At 38.5% G+C, this 24,493-nt stretch overlaps 2 protein-coding genes across 2 annotated transcripts in view; one reads left to right on the top strand and one right to left on the bottom strand.

The window, feature by feature from the left end:
- Nucleotides 1–5,267, bottom strand: part of BNC2 (basonuclin zinc finger protein 2) — a 319,723-nt gene extending 314,456 nt beyond the window's left edge. Inside the window, exon 1 of the mRNA XM_062018638.1 lies at nt 5,210–5,267. Within this exon, the coding sequence (XP_061874622.1) occupies nt 5,210–5,212 (3 nt within the window). The 5' untranslated portion in view covers nt 5,213–5,267. The remainder of the gene's footprint in view (nt 1–5,209) is intronic.
- An 820-nt stretch (nt 5,268–6,087) lies between these two features.
- CNTLN (centlein) overlaps nt 6,088–24,493 on the top strand; it is a 267,553-nt gene continuing 249,147 nt past the window's right edge. Inside the window, exon 1 of the mRNA XM_062018635.1 lies at nt 6,088–6,197. Coding sequence (XP_061874619.1) covers nt 6,174–6,197 — 24 coding nt within the window. The 5' untranslated portion in view covers nt 6,088–6,173. The remainder of the gene's footprint in view (nt 6,198–24,493) is intronic.

Here is a 24,493-nt window from a genome sequence, read left to right on the forward strand (position 1 = left end):
AAAGAAACAAAAAAAATTATCTAAACAATTCAGAAACAAATCTGATTATCTGAATTTGTGCTATTTTACATAACAGATTTCAAGAGAGAAATACTGAAAGAGATGTCGGAGTTGAAAAGAATGATCTCTCAAAAACCTTGATATACCTGCAATAAACAAAAAAGTTTGCATATGTATTTAGAGTATAAAATATACATATTTATAACATGTGGTGAGCGTACTATGGAAAGATTCTAAAATCAGAGAACCTCTTTGAACAACTACATTAAATTACAGCAGAACTCCTGAGTGTACTAAGATTCTAATAATCGACAAATAGAGGTTTTTTCTGGCACAGCTCATAATAAGAGCTACTGTGCAAGAGATAAAGGAGACAAATCTGGTAGTTTATCTTACTGGATTATATAATTTACTTAAATGGTAAATAAGTTTGTCCAAACTAATGCTTGTAAAAGCTGCCATACAACTATTAAGCAGCAATTATGACCAATGCACTCTTAGAACAACTATTCAGGTGGGATGAAAATGACATAGAATGCAAGGTTTAAACAGATGCTTTTTATTAAACCATGCTAAGTGCTATTCTTCTAAATGGACTACAAAATCCTAGCTAGACTAGGAAGTGATATACATTTCTAAAATGACAGATACACACTATTTGTTTTGTATTTTGTAAGGAAATTTTTTTATTTCCAGACATGCGTATTTTTTTCCTAACACGTACTAATAGTGGACATCAAATAAAATAAAATTATTACATCAAAAGGCCTGTGCAAACCTGGAGATTAAAAGTCAGAAATCTTTCATTAAAGAATATTCAGCAAAGAAGAGACTTCAAATCCCAGTTAAGAGTGTCCAGTGTAAAAAAAAAAAAAAAAAAAAAAAGAAAAAACTAAAAAAAAAGTAACACTGACAGAAACTCCCACCTTTGATGGGAAAAAGCCTTTATTTTGTTTTTCTATAAAATCCAGTGTTTTACTTGGACTTGTTTTAATGTAATTACTTTGCTGTTGGTAATTTCTGTTTTGCTTGAAATTGACAAGACTTGTAGTCAGCCGCAAATCCCACTGATAGATAAAAGCTACCTCAGAGTCTGAGTTCTAGATCTTTGGCTCTGAAAAAAAAGTTAGTTAGCAGTCCTCGCTTATTCAGAATAATTTTCCCCTTTTTCTTACCTATGGCATATCTAATAAAATCATGAAGCTCCCTCTAGCTCTGCAGAGGAGCTTAACTGACCAATGATCCTTTACAGTTCCTTCCATTTCCAAAAGCAATACTGAGAGAGAACGAGAGTATTTCCCTTACATAATAAGTGTTCTTGTTTTCATTCAGCAGTGTTTTCAATTCTACAACCTGAAAGGACATGGATAATATGTGAGAATATCTACTAAGAAATACAGAAAGTTAAATACGGCTTATTATTGTACAGCATGCTAGAGGCCCTCTTAATAATTTCCAACTTGTGCTTTATCTACCAAATTTTAATTTGATTTCTTATACTGTTAGACAACCTAATAGTGTATGTATTGGAATACACACAGACACGCACACAGTCCCCCCTCCATTCCACTTTCCAATTACTAAGTGAAAAATAATGTGAAAAACAATGGCAGATATTACCATAGTCCCACTTTAGAAGTCAGATTTTAAGCTCCGTTTTAGAACCAAGATTTTAACTAGAGTGTGTCTCAGTTTAAAACCAATTTGTTTGTATACATTGGTTTTCCAGAAAACCAGTAATGCCAATAGTAATTTGCTGACTGTATTTTCACCTATCATAATATTTACACATACCATTTGTAATGACTTTTATTGTTTAATCTCCACTACATTTCAGTATTGGATACTATGGAATTACAGTTATTTAGCAAGCTATAAATAATGTAGCTGCCATGTGCAATTGATATTTAAAATGTCTTACGACAACTGTAAAAGTCTCATTACAGACTAGCAAATCATTTCTAACAAGCAAGTTCAACTAACAAATACCAAAGCAAACCTGCAGTCTATGCTGCAAGCACGTTTGTTTCATTTAAACAATACACATTTAATGCAGTCTGCAATGGACCATCCAGAGTGTAAACAAGAAAGAAACTGAACTTGCAAACTAACATGGCTATTTTGTAGTTTTCTAAAATAAAACTGGGAAATAAAATCCTAAACCAACAACAGAAAGAATAGCTTACCTTCCCCTCCCCCCTTTATGAGCTAGTGTCCAATTTCTTCTTTTCTGAACAGCTGTATTATCCAACTTAAGTTGCTCTGCTAATTTCAGTCCCACAAGGACTAACTTGGAAAGCAAAAAAGTACTAGAAAAGATCAATTTGCTGGGAAAGATCAAATGAGAAAACTGTGGGGACAGCACCAGGTCAGAGTGTGAAGAACTAAGCAGACCTGTTCTTCATTAACTTAAGCTCTCTTGGGATGTCACATACTACCTGTCCATGGGCTTATTGAACCGCCTAACCCTCGTTTCTGTACCATTCTTCAGGGCCCAAGTGAATCATATCCTGCTGCTGACAAGTTAGCAGGGGACTGCGGCTGCAACATGAAAGTACTTTTCTTTCTTGTCTAAATCAGGCAGATTTTTGAAAAGACGACACAGCACTGACTCGTGACATGGCAAGATGAAATGAGAGGTCTGGGCTGGTCTTCGAGCTGTGTAGATAAAAGTAATCAAATGACACTCCTGGAATGCAAATTGGCATTCTTGACTGCAGCAATTGCACAACCATGAAACATCTCTGACAGCAAGCAAGATTAGGACAAAATGTTATGTAAAGCACTGAACTCAAAAACTCACTAGAAAAATCAAACTGTAACACTTACATTTTGATACAGCAATAGTCATCTCTGCTTTTGTCTGTTCTTTTTCCAATGTAATCGCATACCCATCTTTCACAGATACCTCAATAATAAAAATGCAATGTGACTAAAGAAATAGATCTGTGCCCTTTTTTTCTCCTAAAATGCCACAGCATTGTATTTTCATAAAATAATGTACCAAGGCAGGGGTTTTCTCTTATGTGTGTGTAATTTGTGCTTAAGGAACACTTTCAAAGGAGTTTTAAAATTTGCCCCTAAAAAAATTAGTTTATAGTTTACATTTAGATTTTCCTGCATCTGGATCAGGTAAAGATAGATCATCTGAAATATTTAGTAAGTAAATTCTAAAACTCATGCGCTTTAGGAATTTAAAGCAGAACATACATAGAGAAAAATGGTTCATTAACACTGAACAGCTTAAAATGAAACTGCAGTGTATCAGATAGCTCATATTCCCCGTTAAATTTCAGATTAAAAATTCCTGTAATTTTTAAGGGCAAGGAAAGTTCCACATACTTTTACAGGAACTTGGTATTCTTGTGCAGACCAACTGATCAGGCTTATTAAATATTACTGTCTGAAATGAACTCAGTCATTAAAACTGTGAACATTTGTACTCTGTGACTACGACAAAAATGCTACTGCATTTTAAAATTCGTCCATGGAGATGGGCTATAATAAAGAGGGGAAATGGAAAATAATGAAAAATAAAAGCCTACTTCCACTAAAAAATATTTCAATCACTGCTATGCATGGCTAACATACAGGTTAAGAAAAGAAATATGTAATATCCTGCTTTGATTTCTTACTTAAAAATAGCTTCAAACCATTTTAACCGTTGGCCAGGCACACACACAAAAAGACATTTTGCCGCTTTAATCCTGGGTACACCGGATTATTACATGATGTCTTTTGTGCATCAATTTTAGAACAGCTTGACTCTAGGGTAAATGGGAACCATCATAAATCGCATGCTGCTTTCAAAACCACTTTAATTTCTGTCAGCGTTACTGTAACCACAGTCCTGGGCACATGCTGCTCCTTCCCCTTCCTTTTTTTTTTTTAATTTTTTTTTTATTTTTATTGTTGCCTACATTTGACAGTTGCATCTCCGACACTCCAATTGTGGCTTTGATCACTGAAACAAGACATGTCATGTTAGGGAGAGAAGGGAAAAATACAAACTCTCCATCTCAAGTGCTCCTTTCATTCACACAGACATACACTGTATCTACAGTTTGAGTGCTGTATATACATACACATATAAGTGTACGCACACACATATATACACGTGTGTGTGTGCACGTGCACAGATGTACAGTCAAGGCACATAAAGGTAAATATATAACATCCCTGGAGTGAGGTGACAAAAGCTGACTGAAGGCAAGGCAGTAGTCAAGTAGTGACTGGAAATACACTATTTCATTGAATTTGGGCTGATCACTCCTCATCACTGAGGTCAGTCCACTTGTTAATAGGAACAGTAATCATCATGCATGTCAAGTTTAGTCATGGCTCTAAACGTGCTTGTTCTTCGCAGCTGTTTAGCCTGTCCTCCCATCGCAACCCAGATAAACACACTTCAGTCAAATGAGGTCCTCAGTCATTTCGATTTTTAATTTTTAAATTAAGAGAGTTTGTATTCCCAAACCCTGCTTTGCAAAACCCTTGCTGTGAAAGAGACATATATTTGCACAGCACATGAAATACGCATCAAAAACTTGCTCAGAGTTGTTTTTTGGGGGGCTGCCTCCTCCCTTTTACAGTTAGGGCATCGGCATAACTCTGCAAGTTCTGCTAACAATCGCTGATTGGAGAGGTGCAAACTACAAGCACATGCACAACAAAAAGAAAAGAGTTACGAAGGGAAGGTGGATTTACACTTCTGTCTCCCTGCCCCAGGCGTTGTTTTCACACGCAAACACACAGCTCCTTCCCCGACTCTCAAAGGCTACCTTTACATTGTATGCAAACCTTACTCATTTCTGAGCAAAAGGTGGTGCCCAAAAAAGATCATCTCATGCCCGATTCACCCCCCACTCCACCTTCACTCTCCCTCCCCCCATATGCACTTTTTTTTTTTTTACACTAACCCCTCACTTTTAGAGGCGGTAAGAAATGTGTGGCCGTCCCATTTCAAACCCCCAAACTCACTTAAAAGTTTAGCACAGTCTCTTAGTAATTTTTCCCCCTCAATCCACGCAGCACAGGGCTGATTTATTTATCATCCTCCTCCTTCGCCTTGCCCGGATGCTTGTTTGTTCGAAGGCTGAAACCCACCGGATAGCTAGCAGGGCTGCTTGTGTTACTGCACAATTTATTAATAAAATCAAACCACAGTAAAGGCTAGAATGAAAACGAAAGGCTGCTGGAAACTTCTTACCATCTCTGCATGCTGGTTGTCAAGTGCACCCCCTGTCTCTCGATCTCCTCTCAGCGGCAGTGCCTGCACCCTTCCTCTTGCCTCTAGGCTCTCAGCGCCTCTCTCTGTCTCTCTCTTTCCTTCTCTCGCCCCGTATCTCTTTCTCCCCCCACCCCCCTCACACCTTCAGGTGATTTGAACTAAAAAACAGAGATTTAAAAAACAAAAATACTCCCCCCACACACACGCCACGGGGAAGGGGAGGGGGCGAAAAAGACCACAGCAGCAGCAGCAAGCGTCTCTCTCCCTCCCCCCGCCCTCTCTGGCTCTTCCAAAACTTCAGCCCCCGAAGTTGAGCCCGAGCAGCAGAGAGAAAGAAAGAGCGAGCTTTTAGCGGAGAGCTGAAAGTGATGGGAGGAAGGACCCAGGTTCGGGTCAGAGCCTCCACAGGTTGGTTGGTTTGTTGTTGCTGGGTCGTTTGGTTGGAGAAGGGGAAGGGGAAACAGTGGGGGAAGGCTGCGAGAGGGTCTGAAAGGGCAGCGTTGCTTCCTCCTAGCCCCACGCTCTCGGGCAAGGGCTGCACACAAGGAGGCAAAGTAAAAGAGAAAGAATAGTCGGGGGGTGGTGAGGGGAAAGTAACCCTCTCTGCCTCGTTCCTCCCCCCAAACTTTCTGTGCCAGACGGGGGCTGCGGCGGAGGCCGCCCGCGCCCAGCTGTCAAAAACGCCCCGCGGCCGCCGCCAACTTTGTGGTGAGGGCGGCCGGCGGCGCCACGCCGGGCTGGCCGCCCCGCTCTGCCTCCCTCGTCCCCCTGCCCCCTTTCCTCTTTCCCCCTCCTCTGCCCGGTTCCTTCTCGCAGTGGCTGAAGTCTCTCCCGCTTCTCCTCTTCCTTATCAGCTCCAGGCGCCGCTGGAGCGAGCGAGAGAGAAGGCGGCAAAGGAGAAAGGTGGAGGGAGGGCTGAGGAAGAGGAGAGACACGGCGGAAAATGAAACGTAGCCCAGAGGAGGGGGTAAGGAGCCGGAGGGGGAGAGGGGAAAGCGTTAGAAGGGAAGTGAAAAGTTAGGCAGATGAAAAGTTTTCGCATGTGGTGCCAGTTTCCCGCTTCCCACCCATTGATCCATCAGCTCCCGGCGCTCTGCTGCGGCGGCCGCTGCTCGGTGTGGGATCTGAAGAGATTTTTGTAAAAGGGTGGGTTTTTTTTTGTTTGGGGGGGAGGAGGGGGAAGGGAGGCGGGAGGAGGTGAGCCGTCACGGTTGTACGTTTGCAGGGAACAGACAAGAGTCACATCTGTGTGTGACACGGAGCCAAACCGAGCGAAACCCTGCCCCGGCGACGCCGGCTAAACGGAGGCGCGGGCCTCGGCGCGCAGGCACACAGCGGCCGCCGCGCGCGCCCGCAGGGAGGCAGCGAGGGAGGGCGGGAGGGAGGGAGGGGAGGGGCGGGGAGGCGGCCGCGCGGCCGCCCGCGCACCGCCCGGCACGGGATCGCTCCGCCGCAGGGCCGCGCGCGGCGCGTAGGCGCTGACGCTCGCTGGCATTTCGCGCCGGCCGCCTGGCTGCCCGGCCGGCTCCTCGGCGGGAGAAGGGCTGCGCGCCGACTGCCGGTCGCCCTCTTGGCGCCTTCCCCCGCCAGATCTTTCTTTACCCTTGTTTGTGGACGAACTAAAACGGTCTCCCGCGTGGCACCCGCTCGCGGCGTTGGGAGAGTGGCAGACAGCCAGTGCATCGCACGGTCTGTTTGTCCAAGGGAGGAGGAAGGAAGGCTATCGTGCTTTATCTGCAGGTACCGATAGCCGAGCCTATCTGGCCGCCCCTCGCGTCCTGCCTGTGAAAGTGCTGAGAGGGTCACTAGTGCTGTCAAAACTGGCCTCCTTCCTCAGGCTATGTATAAACAGGCGATGAGGATTGGGTCTTCAGAAAGTGAACTTTAGGAGAACTTTTCAGGTGATGTGAAATACTAGGACATTTTGCTTCCCACTCCCTTTTGGTGTGACAGGACGCCTTGGTGACCCAGCAGACGCTTAGAACAGAGATAAGATGGTCAAATACATTAAGTACACCGGCTGCTTGACACTCTGATCTTCCTGCTACGGGTTAAAACCCCAGCAAACTGGTTTTTTGAACTGCATGTCCCAGTGAATTACCAAGTTTCCAGGCTTTTTACTAGGTTTTGCCACCTTTGTTATTTATATGTTTGCTGTACCTGTAGGAAAAGGGAAGGATAAACGATACCTATTAGGATCCAAACCAGGTTTTCACAAAAACTCATTGGATATATCTTAACGCTGTGTTCCCGTGGCGATTTCATTCTATTTTCTGACTATTCGTCAGATACCTTTATTAGGCATAATACATACCAGCTTATGAACAGGATTTGCAGCATCCATTCTTCTTCTGTTTCAAACCTTGAACTGTAGACAGCACGTTTCAGGCTCAGACAGTGATACAAAAGGATTTTTAGTTTTTTAAGATTTTGGAGGTTTCGGGGGTTTGGTTGTTGATTTTTTGGTTTGGGTTTAGTTGTTTTTTGTTTGGTTGTGGGTTTTTTGGGTTCTTTTGGTTTGGTTTTTTTTTTTTTTGTACAATTACCGTGAGCAACAAAGATTGTCATTAATTTCTAGTCATCCTAAAAAACTCAGCGGAGATTTTATGCATTTTCTGCCAAAAGGGAGAGATAAGAGAAACCTAGTTAATTATTTCGGAGTCACGTTTTATCGCACATAAGAACGCATTTGCCCTTTTGAACCACTGACGGGCCAAGAAGTTGCCAAAACATTGTGTTCACACAGCCCCCTAGTGGTTAAAGCTTTGACAGGTTCACGTCCGTGTCTCCTCACGTGAAGGAGCGATGGTCCAAGCTAGCTTGATGCAGATTGAAAATGAAGTATCGCAACCTTAGCTCGCAAAAGACGTGGTCACCTGCTATAATAAAGATATTCCATGCCCATTGCAAGGCGATTCTTTACTATGCGGTTTCACAGAAGTTAATAAAAAGCTACAAGCAGGTACGGCTTTGTGAAAGAAAAAGCTTATGGTAGGTAGGCAGCCGTTCGACTAAATTTAAGATCTGCTTCCCTTCCACTTAGGAGAAGTGAGATTTTATTTATTTTTTTTTTTTTTTTTAACTGGGGCTAGGCGTTTGAAAGATGCATTCCTATTTACACTTAACTAGTAGATTACTGTGATAATGACCTGTATTACACAGACAAAAAGTCTTTCTAAGCTTTGATCTGGAATTACAAAGGAAGTATCTGTTAAGTCCAGTACAATCATTAATAGTTTCCAGATACTTTAAAGATTTTAAGTAGCTTTGTATGAAAACTAGTAACGCCTAAGAATTATTCCTTTGTTATCTTGCTTGATATTTAAGTTAGCTGTTTTTTAAACCATCCTTCTTTTTTAACTTTTTTTTTTGTCCTTTATTTTTTTTAATTCCACCTGTCAATAAGCTGCTGGCTTTTGTATTGACAGTATATTACAGCCTCTTGAGCTAAAATAGCTGGAGGCAAGTTGAGTGTTGGGACTTTTGATTCTTGGGTTGACAGTATGGGATTACAGGATAAACAACGTGGAACGAGATATTTCTGCTCAAAGGATCAGCAGCAAAATAGCTAACTGGTGACATTTGAGTATACATTATTATTAGACTTCACACTGAACCAGCTGCAGTCTTTTCCAAAATTTTGCATCTTTCAGAACCACACTTTTAGTTACATACGCATTAGCATTTTAAATTTGTACAGACTTGTTTGTGCCTATTGTATGGTACATTCTAATATAATCCTTAGAAGATAGGTCCACTGTATGGTACATTAATCCTAAGAAGATAGGTCCCTTGTTAAAATACTATAGCATCCACGTGGATAGTGGCTTTTGTTTCTCTATATTGCTGCGGAGAATGTGGCATAAGCGCGTCATAAACATTGCAAGAAATTGCAACATACCTTTACTTGTAGTTCAATGAACACCTCAAAAGACAGTGTACAGACTCAAGCTGTCTTATGACTTCTCAAAGCGTGTAATTTTCTTGAACTTTGGAGATTGTATATAAGGTTTCAGAGAAGAGGAGCAAAGACTAAACTTTTCCTTGCTTTTTTGACTAATAGGATTTGCTAGTGAAGAGAGAAATCTCTAGCAATTTCAGCTTCATCAGCTGAAATATCTATCCTGTGCCCCAAATACTTTCTCATTGTAGTTTTGCTTAAAAACCAGTTATAACCATCATAAAGAATCGGTAGTACTCGTCAGACTGAGATTAGTGTGAACAAAGTTAGTTAGGAAAATATTATTCTTCACTTTGATTTGGATTTTGCAGATGGGAGTACTGAGATGTAGCAAGTTTGAGGTAGCGTCTGAGTAGTAACTGCAGCTTGAGAGGAATGGAAGTACAAGTCGTGTAAACTGTAATGTCTCCAGAGTGTGGCGTTTCTTTGCTGTTCTGATCTTCCTTCTCACAGAAGAAATTTATGGTTCACTTGAACCTGCTGCCCCTTTTGCAGACCTGGAGGTGCAGTCCAGAATACGAGCCCAACCAACAGAGCAGAGGCAAGACATAAAACACCTGTAAGCCTATCAAGGGCTATAGTAAGATAACAAACTGAAATCCTTCATATTTTGATGGGCTACAAGGTGAGCAAGAACACTCTATAGAATAGTATAAGTGAAATGTAAATGTTAAACCAGTTTACCAGTATAAAGAGTCTCCAACAGAGAAATCATACTCAGTACTGAAGATAAAACCTAGTTTCTGTAACCCACAACTAGTAAAGGCGAAGAGAATCCAATTTGTCGTAGCCATCAATATTTTAAACCAATAGAATTATGAAGTGCTAATCTGGTTATTAATTTTATTCAGCAATCTGGCTGTAACATGCATATGCATACTGAACATATATATACAGTTCCTGTGCTGAGTATTACTCTACAATAAGTAGCATAGTTTATATCATGACTTACACAAAAGATAGGCTCCTGTTTCCTGTTAGCAATTACTCCTTTCCTTTTTCCTTTTTTTTTTTCTTTGAATTTTATGCCATTTCATCAGTCAAATTCTGACATTTTGGAAGGTTTCAACTTATTTCAAGAATCTAATTGTAGAGGAATATCTATGTATTTATTATAATGAAAATGTCTAACGCTTTCCCTGGCAAACTGTGATTTCCTGGTACTTCAGAGGAGAACTTTGAAATTTGATGTAGTCAAACCCGATGTATGCAAAGTACCAAGGATTTTGCTTCTGAAAGAGTTCACCTAAACATAGCTATGGACCCCGGGGACCTGTGCCAAAAACTGAAAAACTAGTGACCAACCGTAAACATTTTGTTTAAAGCGAGTTGCCCAGGCCTACACAGGAGTTTAGAGATGGGGGCACAATCTCATTCTTCAGGGTGGGATTTAACTGCTTCATCTGCTTTGACAGTAGATCTATGCTTCTCTTTCTGTCTTACCTGAAAACTTTAGCAGTAATCAGGAGTCTAAAAGAAGCTTCATTCAATATACAGACACTTGTTTTCATTTAGAGAACATCACTCATTCTGTGTACCTGATACAGACCGGTCTTGCAGAGAGAAAACAGTACATTGTCATAATTTTGGACACTGTGTACTCGTCCCATGACAGGGCTGATTTAATATTCTGTAGACACTTGTAATGATAACATTTCTTCACTTTTGAACATACAATTTTATTACCCTTGTTAACCATATGACAAAATTCACTACAAAGTTCATGAAAGTTTGCCAAATAATAATACAGATATTTGAGTGTTCTGAGTCAAAAAGGATTTTTGTCATTCAGGAAGTGAATTTAAGAGCAGCTAATTATGTTTCCTTTCAAAGTCTTTCCAGCACGTAAGTATAGCTAGGTCCTCTTGGTCATAATGAGTTTTTTAGGGATGACTATTGGTTGTTTGCAGCATATCTCTTTTTCTTTTTGTACTATATCCTCTATACCCAGTCTTTTCAAACTCTGTTTTAGAGATTGCTGCCACACAGTTTGATTTATCATAAACCTTCCCAAATACATTAGCAGATGACCTTAAACATAAATGTGCTTCCAGTACTTTTCAAGCTCAGCTGAAAGAATATATATTAGAAGCAATAGATAAAGATGTTACTTCACAGTTATACAACAGTTTTTGCAAGGGACATTAGAGGGTGTTAAATATGAGTGAAGGAAAAAAACCTGTTCAACGCACCTGTACAGCTGAAGAGAATAAGGTGCCATAAGTTTCAGCAACTTGCTTAAAGTAATACAGAAGGTAAAAATACATTTCTTTAATCTGTTTGTTAGTTCTATGGCCATCCTTTCTCCAATAAGAGTACAAACATTTACATCTAACAGCTCTCTAGATTGAAGTTTCTTCTTTCTATGTTGTCACTTCCAATCTTTGTCCATCAAAATCGTTTTCTATAGCTTAGTAATTGCCAGTCAAGAGACCACACATAGTGTTCTATATGCATTCTGGACTGTGTCTCAGCTTATCTCATATAACACTTGAGGGTATTTTTCCCAAGTGAATCTCAATGTTTTTTCAGTTCTTTTAGTATTTTACCATTTGTTTTCGTTATGTTACTCCAGTCAAAAGTGATTACCTTGGAGAGTTAGGTGTAAGCATGATAGATAATTCTCTTTTTTCTTATCCAGTTTAACTGCTTTGTCTTGAACTTTAATTGTTGATGGGATTTTGTTTCTTTTATCCTGGTATCTTACAATGAGCATTCATGCACTTAGCTTGCTTCCATAAATAGTTTTAAAAAATAAAATGCCTCAGTCACAGCTCGTAGTGATTGGTAGCTCAGTATCTTCAAAGCAATAGAAGTGTCATGGGTAGTATTGCAGGGCAGGTCACAAATGCTGTCATGTCCAGTCTTGAAAGATTATTTCTAAGATTCCCTACTTGCAACAGAACAATTTTTTTTCTATTTACACCTTGCTTAAATGGAGACTTAAAATGGATGTGGCAACCTAGGCTGAATACAGTACAGAACATTAAAGTAGGCTTTAAATTATGTGGCATAATGTTTCCTCATGCATCATAACTTTTTTATTGCTTTTTTATTTCTTTTGTAATTGCTTCAAATATTAAAATACAATTTGAACTTCATGTCAAGGGAAAGAATAGAAGATGTAAGAACTGACAGCTTGATCCTTGCCTTCTTCCCAAAGACCAGCTTTTTGATTTTGACCTCTTCCAGCAGAGGATTCAACTACTCTTATCAGCAGATAGTTACCAAGTCTTGTTTCAACTTGAGATTGCCTCTAAGCATCACATCCAAGGATCTCATTAGGATGCTGGATACTTTTGATGCTCTTTAGTACAAATACTTTGTTGAGGACATCTACTAGACTTTTTTAATTTTACACATTGTGGCTAGGTGCAGTTGAAAAAAGAAGGTATAGACTCTGCTATATGCATTGCTTAAAATCTCAGGAACCCAGAAAAAAGTAGGAAATGAAAATAACTGTGTCCAAAAACAACTTTCCTTTTTAAAATACTTTTTCATCCATGCACTCCTACCACTGGATCATAAGCCAAATACTGTTTGAAACTGACAGTAGTACCCAGCTAGAACTTTCTGTCCTTTGCCTACTTTCAGTTGGTTGAACTTCACACCCATAAGGTTGGTCTTGGACCTTGGACCAATCTCTCCAAGTTTGTATATGTCATTGTATTTTCTGAACTAAAAATACTAAATTGGTCCCTCGTGCATGTATAAACCTGTATATATGTGTATGGATGGACAAGGAGAATGAAGGAAATAGCAAACTATTGTCTAAATGGTGCTTTTCAAAAGCTAAACATGTTTTAAAGTCAATTCAAAATTCAAACGTGGATCTTTCAGCATTCATAGCTCATTCCTGAGTTCCAATTATACAGGACAGGAAAATCTTTCTTTATATTTTATTTCAAGAATAGAAAAATATGACTTTCTACTATGAAAACTGATTTACAAATCTGCTCAGGTTATGTTATAATCCACCCTACCAGTACCCTGTCTGAGTACCTCTCTCAGAGTAGAGCTATTTGTAAGAACGGGGCAACAGCTCTAAAGAAATGTCAAAGGCAGTTACCATTTGAAGGACTGCAAGAAGTTCTTATTTGAGAAATACTCCCCCAGAAAGACTGGCTATTAGAATATGCCATTGAATCTGTAACAACTGAAATTTTCTTTGTAAAATTATGGCATATATGGTGAACATTTTAATTTGATCCTGTATTTCTGATTTGTTGATGCATCTGAAAAGCTTCTATATGCATGCATCCCCAGCCCTGTGATTTCTGAAAATGAGTACACAGTGTAAAAGCAAAAACTTACTTGTGTTTGATACACATAAGTTAAAAAAACTTTGGTAGCACTCTGCCTTTGTTGTTTTAAATGTCGCAGTACTTACAAGCATCAAAACAATGATGATAATTGCTGAAAAAAAAAATAGAAGCCATGTAGTAAACCCACCACCCCATCTTGCTCTAAAAACAGTCCAAGGTAGGAGCACTTCCACAGAACACTGTGATGAGGTCAGGTTTCTTTTGCGATCTGTTACTGCCAATTTCTGGGTCTTGCACTGGAAGCAAATGAAGTATATTACTATTAAAGAAAAAATGCCACAAGCTGTGGTATAAGAACTGTAACAACTGTTACAAGTCTCAGCAGCAGTTATTTGGCATCTTCAGTTTGATGATATGACTAGCAAATAAAATATTAGCATAGTCTGTAACTGAATAATCACAGATAGCTGAATCTTCAGCTAGATCTTCAGTCTAGCAGCTACAATCTTGTGGGTTTTGGTGGTGTGGAAACTACATAAAGCCAAGCTTTATTGTCAGTGCCTCCCATAACATTATTGCTATTTCCTGTTTCAGTCTTTAATAACATAGGATAGGCTAAGGTTTCAATGTTTTCCTCTCTTTTTTTTCCTTAAAGTTTTTAAAATGGTTGAAATATGGTCCAAGTCACATTTTTATAAGGAAGCTGAGTAGTAGCTGTCTGCATTTTTCTAACTTATTTCACGTATTTCTCTTAAAAGACAAAAAGTATGCTTGGTAATCATTTATTTAAAATGGAAGCTAAAAGAAATCCTGTATAGGCAAGAAAGGATGATCTTTACTTGAGTGCTGGATTATGCAGGGGAAACACAGACATCTGGTCTTCCATGTATAGTTTTAGGAGGCATTTATTCAGGAAGTTGAATGTTGTAGAAGCATACCAATGGATATATTTTTCTAGATTCCAGATGACAGTGCTACTCGTCAGCAATGCAGCTAGCTCAGAATACCTCATTTTGTAATAGAGACATCAAAACAAATACAAAATGAGCTACTTCTAGCTATCATAATACTTCACTCTGCATTTGCCTTACTCCAAACAATTTTACTCACCTCCAGCCTTTAAAGCACTTTATGGTATTATTATAAAGGTTAGGTCAATAGTTTACCTTCTGAATTTGACCACTGATACCAGGAAAAATAAATTTGTCAGTATAAAGTAGCAACAGGTCACCAGTGTTTTGTCTTTTGGATGAAAAGCGGGTATGATGGTGAGCAGGAGACACAAACCATTCAGTATCACCACTGTATATGACAGAGACATGTTACTTCATTTTTAAGTGGATCTGTGCAGCTTGTATGTCATATAATTTGAGAGTTTAAGATCTGGATGAAATCTCAGGACTTCTAATTGGTTTTCAGGCAATGTTAGTATGTTAGACGATCTCTGAAAGCTGTTGGTCCAGAATTTTCTAAGAAAAAGCACTAAACCATCTATAAGTTCTATAAAATTTGCCAGTAAACCAATACTTCACTACCTTTTATGTTAGATTTTCCTAATAGCTAAAGAAAATATTTTTTTTCCTATAAATAAATTGATTCCTTCTTGTCATATCCTAGACAGACTTTATAACAGACTTTTGAAGACTAGAAGACCTTTATCATATTCTTTTCAGACTTCTGCTTCCCCTGTAGAACATACAATGCCTTTTCCTTCAGGCATTCCTCACAGGTTATACTTCTGAAAACTATTAGCTCTCGTGTTGCTTTTCCCTAAGTACTACTCAATTTACTATAAATGTCAGCAGGTTCACTGGACTGATTTGTTAATAGTTCTCTAGCTGAAACTTCACATGATCCATGGACAGCAATTACCTTATATATTTTATATACAGTGTTCTTCGTAATACAGCTCAAAATTACATTTGCCTTTTAATATCATACTGATCTAGTCAGTTTATGTTCCACTGTAACTTGATCTCCCCATCTGTATTACTGTGACCCACAATATCCAAGATGCTATTTTTTTCGAAAAAATTTTACCTCACTCTGTGATGTTCTTTACCAGTTAGTTTTAAACAATCCCTTCTTATCCGTTTTCAGTTTATCAAGGCCAGACAAAATATGCTTTACTGTTATCAAAGTTGTTACTAAAATTGTGATCAACATTGTAATTCTCAAAAATCACCTGGTCTAATGAGCAATACCACGTGTTGCAGGCAGCAGCTGAGCCAAGTAGTTGTAACTGCTGTTCCACAGATTGCCAGCTCAGTTACGATAACAGTAAAGACATTACACAGTAGGAAAGAAACCAAGCTAATAAATTCTTTTATATAACCCTTCAAACCCATTGTAGATAGCCTAGAGCTCTGTGCAGAATTAGCTTATATCCTGAAAAGTTCATCCATTCAGGTTTAACTACAACCTTGCTGATAGAGTACAGTGGAGTCACAACAACAGACCAGTAAAGACTTGTGTGTTCTTCTTTGAAAACTACCTTCTAAGATCTACCCAGGGTAACAGTTCTTGAGGGTGCTGAGTTCCTGTTGACTTGACATAGAGCTGTACATTCAATTAACATTAGTAGAAACAACATTAGTAAAAATGAAATCCACCTATAATGACATGAAAGATGAATTTAAAATGAATTCATTTAAAATGTATTTTTAAAATTTTGATATTTCATGCATGGCCTCATTGGTCAAGTCACCCTAAGAACACCAACAGTGCAGTGTTTTCCTGCTGTGCATCTTGAGGAATTCTTGGATGAAAGATGTTATATAGGCATCAGCATAGCTGTCTGTTTAGTGAGGTATGCAGAAGCAGGGAATCACATTGAAGATTTTTGCGCTGTCTTGCAGACCACTAACCACATCAAGATATTTGGCTAGTCCAAAACTAACATGTGATACTTAAGTCATATTCAGACAGGGGATTTTTTTAAAATTGCTGTATTCTCAAGAAGCAGTTCCTTTTGCACTTAGACCAAAGTGATTGTTTTGTCTTCTTGTAAGTCTTTTCAGACACTAGTTGTGATTACAATATGAAATAAGAGATCTCTCCAGTGTGATATTCACTAAATGCATCTCATATCACACCAAACGTTAGAAATCTGTGAAATTTGAAGGATTGTCTCTTCAAAGTAGAAAAGTATGCTTGTGGAAATGTGTTTATATAAGCAACAAAAATAAAGCCAAACAGCAGAATTAGACAGCTTTCAGGTAAAGGCTGCCCAAAGATACGTAAGACTTGCAAACTAAATTAGAAGAAATTGATTTGCCTCATGCAGACAGTATTAGGCACCTGAATTTGACTTTTGAAAATGATTCAACATTTAAAATTGGTTTCAGTATTCATTATTAGTACAGAACCTCAAGATTAAAAGCTTTCAAGCCATGCAGGAAATGCAAACAAACTCCACACCAAGGCAAGTTTGGATCTGTGAATTAAATCTGATAGGTAGGTTGAGAGTATTAAATGATTTCACACTATATTTTAATGAAGAACTTGGACACCAATTAATAGGAAATAAGTATACTTCATCCACTCTTGGTAATTTTTGTTGATATTCCTGTGTCTTGTGAACTTCCCTCAATCATTTGTCATTAAAATCAGTTCCACTGGCAGTCAGGTTTCCATGCTGCGAGGTAGGAAGGAAAATATTTATGATTAAAGAGACATACAGCTGCTATTACTGACCCTGACTAGTTTATTTTGGACACCCTAGATTATTACTTTCTTTTCTTTTTTTCCCTACTTTGGGTAAAACCTTGGGTGTATGCTTAAAGAAAACAGGTCTGTAACAAGGGTGGAGAATCCCCATTTGCTATCTGATTCTATCATCTGCTGTTTAAGCAGTGTAATATATTTGAGATAAAAAGCAAGATGGAAAGCAACATTCCTGTTGTAGTTGTTCTTACTGACAAAGAGGTGTATTTACTGTGATTTCCCGAAAGATAGGGCTCTTAGTGTAGAGGACTGCAATCAAATTCAGACTAAGTTATGTTCTATAAAGAAATTTCAGACTACATATTTTTATTCTCTTATTCTTCATAGTGTATTAAAACAATTTCTGTCTTTGCTTTCCCTGATTAACTTTGATAGAAGGGTAAATAACTGTAAATAGGTCATATTAAAAATTCTGTTGAGTGAAGCGAACAAAAGTAACTGCTTTGAGTTCTCTTAGAAGGAACATCTTGGGAAGTAGTTAACTACTTTTCAAGCACCTCTGGGAAGTTTATATTGGTATTGTCTAATGAATTTTACATATCCTTATCAGATTATCACACCTTAAAAGTATATTAGATTAATTATAAGTAAATAATTTCAAAAACACCTCTTAACACCAGTCATTCAAGCCTTGGTTACACTGACAGCCACACTTCTAGCTAGTCTACTTGCCTTAGGCACTTAATTTCATCCTACTGGAGAATTTCTTCTGTGAGTACTCAAAATTTCTCAGAATTGCTTTTCCCAATGTATTTTGCATTCAGTACTGGTCTAATACTTCAAGTTGACTTATGTTCTAGTTCTACCGTTTACTCACATTACCATTGGCATCTGCTTCTTCAGTCACCACAGATGACTGTATTCTCAAACTGCCCCCACTTCTTCCTCTGCTTTCCATGTTAGATCACAGAATCTGCAAAGACTAGTAATATTCAGTACAACTACACTTTTAACCACTCTTCTTAACTTCTTATTAAGCCACTTATCTTTCACTCTTTACCCTTCCATCTTGAGAAATAATTTCTCCGTGAATTAAAAATAAGGGAGAAGGTGAAGTATTTAGATGAAACAAAATGGACATAGAAATATATAAATTACTACACTCATTTTAAACATAAAATATTTTAGCGTACCTTACATATCTTACATAGTAACATATCTTACTTATGTTATATATAGATATGTATATGTATATATATAATACATAACATAACAAACCTTGCATTAGTAAATACACTTCTTGCTTTGGAATTTCTTACTGCCTTTCAGTAATATGAGCATGTCTTCTGGGTCAAAGATGCTGTCATCTTAATATATATTACAAATTCTTTGTATCAACAAAAGTACTTTTCAAGATTGCACTTATTTTTTACACATTAACAATGATGCTATTCACAACCAGAGGCACATACCAAATCTGCAAATACTAGAAGCGGTTACTCTCGAGGAGGAGGTGTCTCGTGGGGCACCTCAGCAATTCATGGGAAAATTGGGTTCAATTTTGTTTTCCTTCTTTTTCTTTATGTGTGACCTAGATGAGTTAAAGGCTCTTTGTGGTTCAGTTCCTCCTGTGGAAAATGGGTATTCTCAGAACTTTCTAACTTATGGGGGTAGACAGATGTACACTCAGTTGTCATGAAATACCCTCCACTGGAAAAGTGCAGCTTTTGAAAAAATGAAAATTTTTCATCTGTACAGGTAATCAGGCTTTCTTGGGACTGTGGAATTCTGTGCAAATCTTAACAATTTCTGCTCTGAATATGACTTGTGCTCCAAATACAAGTTGTGTTTCCTGACTTTGTTGCATCTAGTGTAAACGTATGGCCAGGTAAGTTTTTATATAGATACAGAAATATTCCAAAACACTCCAGTGTACATTCTCCTACTAGGAAGAGTCTGAGAGGGTATAATAGTTGATATATACAAATTACACTGAGGAAAAGCTGCTGAGATAAAATTGTGAGAAGAGTAATAAAAAAAAAGTCAGTGTACAGATTCCATTTAATGGCTTGTGGCAAAGGCAGGCAAACAGAGATGATGGTGCAAGGCAACCTAATAATGTTTATGAAGTCCTTTGTAAAATGAAAGGAAAAAATTGAATATGTAGAACAGATGAAGAAATATAAGAACTTGCATATAAAGTAAACAGTAACGGACCGCATACTGTCTGTTGCTTATTCCTTCCTTTCACTTTTTATGTCATATTTGCAAGTACAAGGTAGTATCTCTTCACCCTAATTTTAGTACTGTAAATCAATCCTTGTCCACAATGGAATTTACACGAATATTTTCTTTCCTGGTTCGAGGTATAAATCCAACTGTCTTTCAAATACTTTAGAGGTTTTTTACAACATTTCTTGTTTTTCTCTGTAATCTCATTTGCCTGCCTTCAACACTATCTGCCACAGCATCCTACTGGAGAAACTGGCTGCCCATCCATAGCTTGCATGGACCCACTCTTCATTGAGTGGAAAACTGTCTGACTGGCCAGGCCCAGAGAGTTGTAGTGAATGAATCCCATTGGTGGACGGTCAACAGTGGTATTCCTCAAGGTTCAGTGTTGAGGCCTTTTCTGTTTAACATCTTTATCAGTGGTCCGGATGAGGAGATGAGGTGCACCCTCAGTAAATTCACAGATGACACCAAGATGGATGGGTTTGTAGATCTGCTTGTGTACAGGAAGGGTCTTCAGAGGGACCTGGACAAGCTGGATCGGTGGAGTGAGGCCAAGCATACAAGTTTTAACAAGGCTAAGTGCTGAGTCCTGCACTTAGGCCAGAACCACCCCATGCAGCTCTACAGGCTGGGGCAGAGTGGCTTGAAAGCTGCTCAGAGGAAAAAAGACTTGAGAGTGTTGGTTGACAGCTGGCTGAATGTGAGCCATCAGTGTGCCCAGGTGGCCAGGAAGACCAATGACATCCTGTCTAGTATCAGAAATAGTGTGACCAGCAGGACGAGGGCAGTGATTGTCTCCTATACTTGGTGCTAGTGAGGTCACACCTGGAATACTGTGTCCAGTTCTGGGCCACTCACTGCAAAAAAAGACATTGATCTGCTGGATCTTGACCAGAGACTGGCAGTAAAGCTGGTGAAGGCTCTAGTTATGAAGTTATGTAGATGAGGTGCTGAGGGATATGGTTTACTGATGGGTTTGGCAGGATTAGGTTAGTATGTGAACTTGATGGTCTTAAAGATCTTTCCCATCTCCAAAACAATTATTTGGTTATGTGATTATAAACATGTTTCGTCCATTTGCTTCCAAGACTGTCTTTGGTGCTTTTAAATCTCATTTACATTTAGTTGTGTATGTTGAAGAAAAATTTCCCTTAAGAATTTTAACACTATCAAAAATCATACTAAAAACAACATAACCACTAGTGAAAAGTAATCAAATTATTTTACTTTGGAGAACTAGCATGCACAACACTATGAGTTGCACCACGTATTAAAATAAAATGCTATGGTAATGGGGGTTGGACTAGATCATCTCTAAAGGTCCCTTCCAACTCCTACCATTCTGTGATTCTATGATTCTATGAATGGTCACAGTATCTAAGATTGTTTTCATTTTAAGTATGCATGCTTTTCTTCTTTCCTTAAAAGAATGTTTCTAAAATTGTTCAAATGCAACCAGCAAATTTCATGCCTTTCTAACATTTGGGAGTAAGAAAGGCTCCTATCTACCCAAGTTCTATTTACTTTAGATTACTTCAGAGTATGACCAGTAATGAAAAGACATTATTACTTGGCAGCAATTGAAAGTCTTCTTGAATCATTACTGGACTTCCTTTCTTTATGGAAACAAGTCATTCACACAATACTCTTGAGAAGGCATTGACCATGTAGTGTACAGTATCACTTCACCAGGGTGGGGGAAGAATTTGGACATAAGGGCATTCAGCCTCAGAGGGGAGAAAATCTTAAGGGCAATAGACTACAAGTGATTAAAAAGAGAAGAATTGATAGAATCCAGCAAAGCTGAAGCAAATACAGTGACAAGTCTCAAAGGAGATGAAGAAGAGAAAAGTTTGCCTTCAGGAAGGTAACGTGTTGTTACATGGCAAGGCTGTTCAGTAGTCACAGAGAAGACACCAAAAGGCATTTAGTGAACTGCTGAGAGAGACTAATACCACAGAAAAAAGATCATGTTAGAGAGTTGTAGAGTCATTATTATGGAAAATGCACATAGAAGGATGTTTAGCCTGTTGGAAAACGTAGAAGCTTTTACTCTGCTATTCAAAGAAACTGTGTTCACAAAATCTATGTACTCACTAAATATCAGAGGAAAAAACAGCATAAAGACACCAAGAGTTGCCACAAACACAAATACTAAGTAATACACTGAGCACCATGGCAGAACAGCTCAGGGATGCAGAAATAAACAGGGCTGGAGTGGATTCAGCTTCAGAGGGAACCCTAGATGCTAGGTAAAGAAGCATGGGATTTTCTCTGTAGTCTTTTGAACTGCCTGTGTAGAGCATGAGTTGAAAATACTTGTTTTATGACAGGTCTTTCCATCTCTTCTCAATTTGGAAAGTATTCTGCTAGTTTAATAGATTATTTACTTACTAGAATCCTGTCAAATGTTAATGCAACTTTACAAGAGACAAAGCTGCTACAACGTGAAGTATCAGGCTTTTACTACTCAAGATAGTACTGATTCTGGTCTTCAGAAAGTAGATTCCTTTTGACTATGAAGTCGTTGGTCTGAAAGGTGTAGCCTTGACAAATCTCCTGGTTAATTCTTTACTCCCCTTTCTTCCCCTGCCCTGAACATAGTGTTTTCATGATACACCTTCAAACTGATTAGTTTCTATTCAGGCTTAAGTGGTAAAAAAGTGGAGACAGGAGTTTTTCTCAGCTATTTGCTCAAGGTTTTCAGGGAGTGGTGGAAGATATTTTGACTGTGAACATCTGTAGTTGTGGCCAGCAATTCAGCTACTCCATGGTTGCTCTATCCAGCATCTTTCCACACTTTTCAGAAATGTTGCACTCATCTGTATTTCCAGAAGTTAAAGTCTTATCAGTAGAGAAGAGCAGATTCGTCACTTTTGGTGTAAAGAGTGAATTTAGTGAGAACCTCACTAACCTTTTATGGGGGTAAAGTGATATTCAGTCACCTTGTATGGAGGGAGGAAGCAAGGAAAACAATAGTGTTGACAGAAATAGCATGTTTGGCAGAAATCTACGCCATTGACATGGAGCCAACTGAAAAATACATACTTGTGCTTAAAAAGAAAAGACTGGACGGTAAAATGTCTTTTGTTCCTGTGGTTTTTTTCTCTGTTTCCTCTTGATACTGACTAGAAAAGGGGAATAAAGGGATAGAACCAGACAATCTCTTTCCAGTGGAAAGAATGGAAGACAGGAAGGGGACGTCTTCGGACATAAGTACAATGTTGCAGAGCTTAATAGCCTCCAAGGGAGCAGATATTTCTTAGGGAAAAAAAAAAAAAGCAAAAATAGAAGCTCCTTAGAGATCCTAATGACAAAGCTGCCCTGGTTTTAGAAGGTTCTGTTTCTTATACTGAAAAACTAACAAATGGAGTAGTAACAGAGGCCTCTGAGGGAAGCGAGTAAACTGGGACCCCCTGGTGAGCATACCACACAGAGGTAAAGATCATCCAGTTCAGTGTGCCAAAGTGTTTACAGCTTACATCCCAAGTTTCTTCTTTGTACTCTGCTGAGGCTTTTGCCAAATCTCTACATACATTAAAAATACTAAGCACACTCTGGACTTGCCTGACAGACTGCATATCAGTGGAGAATACAAATTCAGCCTGGATACTGTGTTTTTCCATCACGTAAAACAGTCATAAACAAGGATGACCAGTAGTGATTAAGCTATGGTACTACACAGAAGTTCCTCTATGTGAATTGAATTAATTGATTTATTAGTAGCAAAATAGCCAGGTGGGCCAGGCTAATTAAGACTATAATTGCTAATTGCCAACACTGGGGACAATATGAGTGGTTGCAGAGGCAATAGATGCAATCTGTTTTTAACAGCTCTATAAACTGCTAGACTGGGGGAAAAAAAATGGGGGAGAAGACATTGCTGAGGACAGAAGTGTAGCTCACTGTAGGCCACATTCAGATAAGGTGAAAGCAGCCAGTCCTATAGAGAGCTGCCATCCCTCAGTGGTCTAGACCAGTAGCCTCCAAAGTGGAATGTGCAAAGAAGAATACACTTGAGTGCAGGAAGAAACTGGGGTTTGTACCACAAATAAATTAACTAACAAAAGTAATGTTTTTAATTTGCCTCTATGCAACCCTTCCGTAATTTCTGATTTTGAACATTTTATAATGTATATAGTATGTTGGTATAGTAGTATGGCTATATAATTTGTAAATTATATAGGCGTGAATGATGAAAGATTCTGGAGTACACTGGTCCAGTAAAGTTCAGAATATCTGTCCTTCAGGTTTCCAGTTTTCTGTGTGTTTCAGTCTCTCTGGTGTACTGGATAACGTAAAGTAGTTTTCGAGGTCCCTTCCAACCCTTCAGATTTTGCGATTCTTCAGTGTGGTTGCAAGGTTTAGGTGTTTTAAAGAAAAAAGCACTAGAATGTGGTTGTATTTGTAAAATTTAAGGTTTAAACTTGATATTCACATGCACTTAAAACCGAATCTTTCTCTGTAATGCTTCATAAACCATACCATAAAACTGTAGAGCCAAATGAGACCAAATGATTGTTATAGTCAATTGTTCAACTAAACAAATGCTATGGAAAAAGTGCTGGCTGGGAATATACGATCTAAATTAGGAAAATATATTTTAATAAGTCTACATTAACCATAGCTGATAGTATGTGTATTGTAGAAGGATGAGGTTTTAAAAACTTAGATTGTGTTGATCAAAGAAATAAAAAATACCCACAACATATTTCTGTCCTTGGAATTGCTATGGAAGATATTTAAAAGCAATATCAACAATGTGTTTTTTTTGAAGCATTTCTTGTTCTGTACCCACTGAATTTATGGTAAATTAATTTTTAAAAAAGATACCTCATTTTTTGTACTGAATATTAGGTTCTCCATTCTTCTTCATTATCAAGCACTACATAGTTCTAAACGTTCTTGTTTTAATGACCCTACCTTTTTTTTTTTTTCTCTCACTAGTAAATGAACCAGAAAATTTACTCCATTAAAACAAGTTTCTTGTTTAATTCAGCTTGCTTGCCAAAACTGGTGACCTCCTGGGATGCTGACAGAGGTGCTTTAAATTGAACCATTTTCTAAAACTTAACTCTGATAGTGACACTCATAAAAGTGGTGTTATCTTCTGTTCTCCTTAGTTTGACTGAAGGA

This window comes from Colius striatus, chromosome Z (assembly GCF_028858725.1).
Source record: "Colius striatus isolate bColStr4 chromosome Z, bColStr4.1.hap1, whole genome shotgun sequence".
NCBI classification, from domain to species: domain Eukaryota; kingdom Metazoa; phylum Chordata; class Aves; order Coliiformes; family Coliidae; genus Colius; species Colius striatus.